At 51.1% G+C, this 8853-nt stretch overlaps 1 protein-coding gene across 1 annotated transcript in view; it reads left to right on the top strand.

Moving 5' to 3' along the window:
• Nucleotides 1-7151, top strand: part of MKKS (McKusick-Kaufman syndrome) — a gene marked incomplete at its 3' end in the record, with an annotated part of 11209 nt that extends 4058 nt beyond the window's left edge. The window contains exons 2-3 of the mRNA XM_015406996.1: nucleotides 3954-4129; nucleotides 7041-7151. Coding sequence (XP_015262482.1) covers nucleotides 3954-4129; nucleotides 7041-7151 — 287 coding nt within the window. The remainder of the gene's footprint in view (nucleotides 1-3953; nucleotides 4130-7040) is intronic.
• Nucleotides 7152-8853: the final 1702 nt, after the last annotated feature.

Here is an 8853-nt window from a genome sequence, read left to right as displayed (position 1 = left end):
AACTGTTTCTGGGGTTGTTAGTCACCTACCTGAAAAGAGAATATTTATATAAAATATTTATAGGCCCTCCTGTCTCCTCAGCATCTCAGGACCTGAGGCAGGTGAGCTTAATCTTTGTGGTGCGTCAGTAGAAGGGAGGATTTGTGGCGCTGTACGAGGCTCCTGGATTGGATCTGAAGCACGGTTGGCTCGTGAGGGGGGAGGCTGTCAGTCTCCGCTAACGCCCCCGCCGCATGCTGCAGCTCATGACGTTATTCTAGGCCAGTGATGGCGAACCTTTTAGAGACCGCGTTCCCAAACTGCGACCCAAAACCCATTTATTTATCGCAAAGTGCCAACACGGCAATTTAACCTGAATACGGAGGTTTTACTTTAGAAAAAACAACTCATACATTAACTTAAGATGATCCAAACAAAGTAAGGGAAGCAATCCCAAATGCTTTCATTTACTTAAAATTATTTGGCAGAGAATTCGACACTTTAATGATGGTCTGGGCCTGGCTGGGGCGATGGCACACGTGCCCACAGAGAGGGCTCTGAGTGCCACCTCTGGCACTCGTGCCATAGGTTCGCCACCACTGTTCTAGGCGGTCCCCAGCTGGACTCAGAGACCTGAGTTCAGATCCTCGCTCTGCCATGGAAGCGTGCTCGGTGACCTCAGGCAAGCCACACGCTCTCTGCCCAACCTACCTCACAGGGCTGTTGTCAGGATGAAATGGAAGAGGGGAGAGCAACATTGTAAGCCATTTGGAGGTTCCTGTGGGGAGAAAAGCCATAATACACGTGCCTAAATAAAGATATATTTTGGGAAACTATTGAGAATGCAAACGGCTTAACTAGATTCTCTTCTCGGTGCTGAAGTCCTATTCATGGGGAGTTTTTAAACAGGAAATATTGAAGATGTGATATTCCCCGCCCCCTCAGCTCCCCCCACAGCCTAGGGCTGCCAAGTGGGGACAAGGGGCTGGGTAAACCCACGATTTGAAGGCCCGATTTCCACTGCCGGAGAATCGGGCCCCGAGGGGAGCTCCGCCCCCCGAAGCGCAGTGATGCAGCCACGTCAATCATGTTGGGGGCGTGGCCCCGATCGTCGGAGGGAAAACTCTATGGTTTTCCCTCCGACGATTGGGGCCACGCCCTCAACGTGATTGACGTCGCGCGTCACTTCCGGTGATGTGCTGGCGGCGCGCACGCACATCCACCTTCGGCTCCCCGAGCCCAGCGAGGCTCCCCCACCGCCAAGATAAATAGACTTGGCAACCCTACCACAGCCCCCTATAGTGGGAAGTGGGACGGGCCATTCTGCCCCCGAACCGTCTGTGTCTCCGTCTGAAAAGAGTTTTCAGAAGTATGAGTCTCCCTCTTTACTGCCGCTGGTTTCAGCCAGGTTTGCTGAAGAACGCCAGGCAGGCAAGCGGACATGTGGAGGCTGGGATTGCGTCTGCCGCGCAGGATGAATTGTGGCGCTGCAGCCCTGGATCGTTTCTCTCCTCCGAGGTCGACAGCTGGCAGACATATTTATAGCCCTGAGGAAAGATCTTAGAGTAGCAATTCTTTACTGAGACAAACACGGACGTAGGAAGATTGCTCAGATGGGAGGTATTCCAGAACACTTTCTGCTGCGGCACAGAAACGTTTGAAAAACCCACACAACAAGATTCATCATTCCGGAGGAGGAGAGGGTGTCCATGTTTTCTGCCTTGGCTGCCACCAGTCAGGGACGGTTCATGGTTTGGCACAGAGACCAAAAACGCGAGGGTGACATTGGCCCCTTGGTTGCCTGTTTAATTTGGGGGAATTTATCGAACGCTACCTGACCTGCCTGCTGTTAACGCTGCATCACTGAAGACGGATCACTTGGAACCAGTGTTCCCTCTAAGCTGAGTGAGTGTGAGCCAGCTCACAGTTTTTTAGCCTCCAGCTCACAGATTTTTGTCTCCGCTCCGGAAGGACCGCTCCATAGCAAACTGATTTATGCAGTAGCCAAATTGCTCACTCACAGCTTTAATGTCAGTAGCTCAAAAAGTAGAATTTTTTCTCACTAGACTCCACAGCTTCAGAGGGAGCCTTGCTTGGAACCAAGACCTCCGGTCTGAGTAGTTCGGAGCAGCAGTATCGGCTCCGCGAGTCACGGAAAGCCAAATTCACAATTATCGTCAACCAAAAGAGCCACGCGGCTATCGTGTGCCCTGTGCGCCTTCCTACATCCACACACAATAATATATCTATAACTGTGTCAAATATAATACTATAACCTTTTAAAATTACTAGAGTACTTCACATGAACACACATGGCTCTGCCTTATACTGAATCAGACCATGTTTGGGACAAGTGATGCTCTGTCTTCTTGGTGCTTGGGGGGGGGTCACAGTGGGAGGGCTGCTGGAGTTCTGGCCCCACTGCTGGACCTCCTGATGGCACCTGGTGTTTTTGGCCACTGTGTGACACAGAGTGTTGGACTGGATGGGCCTTTGGCCTGATCCAACATGGCTTCTCTTATGTTCTGATGTCTGGGGCAGTGATGCTCTGTACTCTTGGTATTTGGGAGGGCACAGTGGGAGTGCTTCTGGAGTCCTGGCCCCGCTGCTGGACCTCCTGAGGGGGCACCTGGTATTTTTGGCCACTGTGTGACACAAGAGTGTTGGACTGGGTGGGCCATTGAACTGATCCAACATTGGCTTCTCTTGTGTCCTTAAGGTCAGTATTGTCTACTCCGACTGGCAGTAGCTCTCTAGGGTTTCAGGCGGAGGTCTTTCAGCGTCACCTCCTGCCTGGTTCTTTTAACTGGGGATACTGGGGATGCTGGGGATTGAACCTGCAACCTTCTGCATACCAAGTAGATGCTCTGCCACTAAGCTACGGCCCCTCCCATTCTGTGCCCATAGGTCTGTCTCTCCCTACCTCTGAATAGCCATGTGTGGTTTCGCCAGCCCCTGTGCAAGTATCGCTGGCTTAAAATAGAATAAGGACATACGAAGAGGCCTGCTGGATCAGACTTGGGTGGTTTCTCGGCATCTTAAGAACACAAGAGAAGCCGATGTTGGATCAGCCCAATGGCCCATCTAGTCCAGCACTCTGTGTCACACAGTGGCCAAAGATACCAGGTGCCCCCTCAGGAGGTCCAGCAGCGGGGCCAGGACTCCAGAAGCACTCCCACTGTGCCCCCCCAAATACCAAGAGTACAGAGCATCACTGCCCCAGACATCAGAACATAAGAGAAGCCATGTTGGATCAGGCCACTGGCCCATCCAGTCCAACACTCTGTGTCACACAGTGGCCAAAGATACCAGGTGCCCCCTCAGGAGGTCCAGCAGCAGGGCCAGGACTCCAGAAGCACTCCCACTGTGCCCCCCCAAATACCAAGAGTACAGAGCATCACTGCCCCAGACATCAGAACATAAGAGAAGCCATGTTGGATCAGGCCAAAGGCCCATCCAGTCCAACACTCTTCTGTGTCACACGGTGGCCAAAACCCAGGTGCCATCAGGAGGTCCACCAGTGGAGCCATAACTCCAGAAGCCCTCCCACTCTTGCCCTCCCAAGCACCAAGAATACAAAGCATCACTTGCTCTAGAGGTAAGAATGCAAGAGAAGCCATGTCGGATCAGGCCAACTCTGTTCCTGTGCGTTCCTGCCCAAAAATAGCCCTGAAGAGGAAATATTTTCTTCCATGGAATTGTTGCCCCAGTGGATTATCCCCACACGGCTGGCCTTGATGGATTTGCCTTTGTAGTGTTAGCTGCTAGAACTTATTAAAATTGTGTAATCTGCCCCGCGTACCTGTGAGAAAGGCGGACTATAAGTCATGTAAATAAAATAAATTTAAAATTAGCATATTTCAGGCCCCTGATGCATGTCCATTTTGAAGGAAACCAAATAGTTTCAGTGCACAGGAAGGCCTTTTTCCGCTGAGAGAAGAATGCACCCAATCGGTCTTCCCTTTTCCGAACAGGATCCCAGGCAATTGCGTCTCTACAGCTCCTCTCCCCTGCTCCCTACGGCAGCCTGAAGGACTTGCGGACTCAGCATTTCGCTCCCAAGTGGTTCTTGCATCTGATTCCCGAAGACTCGGCCATCTGCAGTCTGGTGCTTTGTAACAGGAATGAGACTGCGTGGGAGGAACTAAAGGTAAGAAGAACCGCTGTGCACTCACTGGAACGTGCACTTTGTGGGGATGTAAGCACGAGAGCAGAGTGATTCGCACATGGAATTCACTGCCACGGGAAGTGGTGGCGGCTACAAGCATGGACAGCTTCAAAAGGGAATTAGATAAGCATATGGAGCAGAGGTCCATCCGTGGCTATGAGCCACAAGGTATAGATAGGGGCTCTGGGGCAAGTGATGCTCTGTCTTCTTGGTGCTTGGGGGAGGGTCAACAGTGGGAGGGCTTCTAATGTCCTGGCCCCACTGATGGCCCCTGGTATTTCTGGCCACTGTGTGATACAGAGTGTTAAACTGGATGGGCCTTTGGCCTGATCCAACATGGGCTTCTCTTATGTTCTGATGTTCTTTGAGGCCAGCAGAAAAGGGGCAGCAGAGGTCTGTGACGTGAAGTCAAAGTGTCGGGAGCCACAAAAGCGGCAGAACAGATGGGGGGGGGATACGACCACTCCCCAGGGGCCCTTCCTCCAGTTTAAGTGGCTCTTCCTTCAAAGACAGAGCCACAGAAGCTGGAGGGAAACTCCTTAAGGTTGGTGGAAGGCTTCAAAGTCTGCTCAGTGGAGTCTTGAGACAGGAGGAGGATGCATCCCAGAGTCTTGCAAAGCCAATGCAAGTCTATTGCAAAACTTATTAGTCATCCCGGGCCCCAAGGATCCTAAACTATCCGCTACTAGGACCAGGGCTTTTTTCGGTGGCGGCTCCTACCTGGTGGAATGAGCTCCCAGGGGAGATCCGGGCCCTGCGGGATCTTGTGCAGTTCCGCAGGGCCTGCAAGACGGAGCTCTTCTGCCAGGCTTTTGAGTAGGAGCCGCCACCCCTGCTATACTTCCACCACTATAGGTTGGATGACGCCCTGAGACAAACATCTGAATATGGAAGAAGCCTTAATCCGTCTACTTGGAACTTTGGACATATGATCCGCCATCTCTGGATTATGGAAGTCACTGGGCACTTTGGTTTCAATTTAGGATTTTAAGAAGTATTATATGTTTTAAATTATTAAGTATATTATGTTTTTATTATGGCAAGGTTCTGCCTTGCCTCTGTAAGCTGCCCTGAGCCCATGGGGGAGGGCGGGGTATAAATGCGAAAAATGAATAAATAAATAAATAAATAAAATGCATGGTGTATAGGATTCTGCCCCCCAAGCCTGTCCAGGAATGGGAGGGAATCCTATACTTTTACAATACATTAACAACAACCCAGAGAGGTAGGCTACCCTATCTGGATTTCAGAACAATAAGCCACCAGAATCTCTCAGTATTCTATAATCCCCTCCAGCTCAGAGCAGAGATTCAGATCTCTCAGCTGGCATCTAGGGCTTAACACATTAGCACCTCATTCCCAGAGATGTACACTTAACACTCAATGGTAGTGTGTGGCCAGGTAGGCACAGGAAATAGACTTGGAATCCCAGTTACAACATCAAAGACAACTTAGAACAAGAATACTATTTTATTCAGTTCAGATCTTAGCACAGACTAAGAGATTACAAAATAAGAAACCTAAGGCAGTTTGCCTTAACTACACATTAGAGATATGCATAATTACCAGTACAGTGTCCATGTTCCAAAAGTGTCCAGGATACAGTCCAGTTAGGTGCCAAGGGATTTTTAGGAACAATCCCATCCTTGTCCTCCATGTGCTCTAAGGCACAAAGCAGTCCTTTGTCTCTTCCAGAGAGCACATGTCCAGGTGCAATAAACAGGCAACAACAGGAGACCCAGAAGCAAGAGCAGAACAAGAGCAAGGGACAGAGACAGAGAGAGTCTCTCCCATTGGGTCTGAACAGATATAGCCCAATTTCAGTCTCAGTCAGCTGTGGCCACCAGCCAATTGGAGTGGACATAGGTGTGTCCAATTTGTTAGTTGTCATGGGTACAACTGGCGATAGGCTGGAAGTTTGGAAACCACGCCTGCAGTCACATGGCCCCCAACCCCAGCTTCTCCATCTGCTACGTGAGCTTCTGGCATGCTGGCCTAGCTTCCAGCATGGAAGTGTGAAGAATGTGGGTTTATGGCATGCAATTGAGGCCATGGGGCCTACCATTTGGCTTGTAAGAGGAAATAAGGCACAGCCTGTTACCAAAAGACAGAACAGGAGAATGCAGGAGACATTTAGAAATCAATATTTCTATACACATGGCATTTAAATCGACCGAATTATTCATGGGATAGCGGAGGCAGAAAAAGAAGTACTTTTCTCCCTTCCTCACAATATAAGAACTCGTGGGCACTCAAGAATGTCAATCTAAAGAGATCACGTATGGTGCTTTCAGCCAACAGTAATTCTGTGGGATATTTGGGCCAAGAGAAAGCGTTGTGGCCCACGAGTTACCTCAGAAACTCAAGCCAATTCAGCGCATTATTAATGACTATAAGCCCTGCTGAATAGTGACACCTTCCCTCACACGAATGGACCATGGTTCTGGGGAGCCGACCTTTTCTGGCTGACAGACAGCCTGCTCACCGGAAACAGCTTCTCACCCGCAATGACAAACTACTGGACAGTGACACGGACTCTGGCCCCAAGGCCTGCAAGAAACCAAGAGGCCAACTTGGCTCTCCTATAGATCCTAGCAGCACCGTCAGTGGACCCAGCAGCACCAGCCAGACCATCTCAGGCTCATATTCCTGCTCAGCCTCTAATCACGTGCCTGCAGTGCCCTTCCACCCTCTACACTGGACAACCAGGCCAGCCTCTTCATCAGAGAATGATTGCGTAGTACATCGTTAAAGCCAATTAAAACCAACAAACGGATGGCGCTGTTTCTTTGCTCGTTCTTTCTGTTTTGAGTTCCTTTTTTCTGGAATTTAAAAACGGGCTTTCCTTTCCTTGCTTTATACTTAAGAAAAAACACTTTTGTCTCTCTTTTAGCTTGCCTGTCAAACAGCAGAGCGTGTTTTGCAACTAACAGTCAAGGATCCCTGGGTCTTATTGGGAGGCGGCTGCACGGAGACTCACCTGTCCTCGTACCTACGGCACCAGGTATGAAGACGCTCTGAGCGAGGCCGACACCCCATGGATTAAATGCGTCTGTTGGTTAAATGCGTCTGTTGGTTAAATGCGTATCTCGCTTCCCCCAGAAGGTGGCTGATGTGAATAAGGAGGCTTAGGACCAAAAAGGGCAAGGCGTCTGAGCGGAGGGAAGAAAGAGGGGAAAGGCGAAGGTGGTGTGGATCAGTTTGTGACTCACCTGGCCATGGGGTGCTCTTCCCTCGCTGGAAATCTCACTTGGGTGAAAGCGGCAGGACTGCCCCACGGCCCTCGGGCTGGATCCTGACCACCTCTAGCAGAAGGTGTGGCCATTTGCCATGTCCCCACCCCCCAGTCCCTCCCCCCAAAAAACAACCCTGGGTTCCAGGTGTCATGGGATCCTCGTGGATTAGTAGCCACACAGTTCAGGAGTTGCAGTGGGGCAGGGAAAGTTTGGTGTGGTGGTTAAGTGAGCAGACTCTAATCTGGGAGAACCGGGTTTGCTTCCTTCTCCTCCACTTGCAGCTGCTGGATGACCTTGGGCAAGTTGTCTCTCTTTTAGCTTGCCTGTCAAACAGCAGAGCGTGTTTTGCAACTAACAGTCAAGGATCCCTGGGTCTTATTGGGAGGCGGCTGCACGGAGACTCACCTGTCCTCGTACCTACGGCACCAGGTATGAAGACGCTCTGAGCGAGGCTGACACCCCATGGATTAAATGCGTCTGTTGGTTAAATGCGTATCTCGCTTCCCCCAGAAGGTGGCTGATGTGAATAAGGAGGCTTAGGACCAAAAAGGGCAAGGCGTCTGAGCGGAGGGAAGAAAGAGGGGAAAGGCGAAGGTGGTGTGGATCAGTTTGTGACTCACCTGGCCATGGGGTGCTCTTCCCTCGCTGGAAATCTCACTTGGGTGAAAGCGGCAGGACTGCCCCACGGCCCTCGGGCTGGATCCTGACCACCTCTAGCAGAAGGTGTGGCCATTTGCCATGTCCCCACCCCCCAGTCCCTCCCCCCAAAAAACAACCCTGGGTTCCAGGTGTCATGGGATCCTCGTGGATTAGTAGCCACACAGCTCAGGAGTTGCAGTGGAACAGGGAAAGTTTGGTGTGGTGGTTATGCGAGCAGACTCTAATCTGGGAGAACCGGTTTTGCTTCCTTCTCCTTCACTTGCAGCTGCTAGATGACCTTGGGCAAGCCATAGTTCTGACAAGAGCTGTTCTTGAAAAAGACCCGTTTCTCTCAGAGCTCTCTCAGCCCCACCCACCTCACAGGGTCTCTGTTGTGGGGAGGGGGAAGGGAAAGGAGTTTGTAAGCCGCACTGAGACTCCGAGTGAAGGGTGGGCTGGTATAAATCCAATCTCTTCCTCCTCTTCCTCTTCTTCTTAAGTCTCTGCTAACGGAAGAAGGGGGGGAAGAGAGAGCCATCTTGCCCTTTTCTTTCCCCCACCGCAGCCCCCAGCCCTGCAGGGCTATTAATCCACACGTGGGTCCTCCAGCCTCCCTGTGCCTTGTTTCGAAGGGCTGGGAAAGAGCCCCTGGGAAAGGAGGGACAGAGGTCTACCTTGATTCCTCGAGTGGAAGCCAATACTCCTTCTAAGCTGCAGAGCCTTGTGATCAAAAATTCTAACTTTGTGAGCGACTGGCCTTAAAGCTGTGAGCGAGCCATTTGGCTGCTGCATAAATCAGTTTGCTCTGGATCCCCGTCCTGCCTGAGCTGA

Source organism: Gekko japonicus, unplaced genomic scaffold, assembly GCF_001447785.1.
Source record: "Gekko japonicus isolate JY-2015 unplaced genomic scaffold, Gekko_japonicus_V1.1 scaffold1854, whole genome shotgun sequence".
NCBI lineage: Eukaryota > Metazoa > Chordata > Lepidosauria > Squamata > Gekkonidae > Gekko > Gekko japonicus.
The sequence above is the reverse complement of the archived record's forward strand: the minus strand, read 5'-3'. Positions and strand labels throughout refer to the sequence as shown.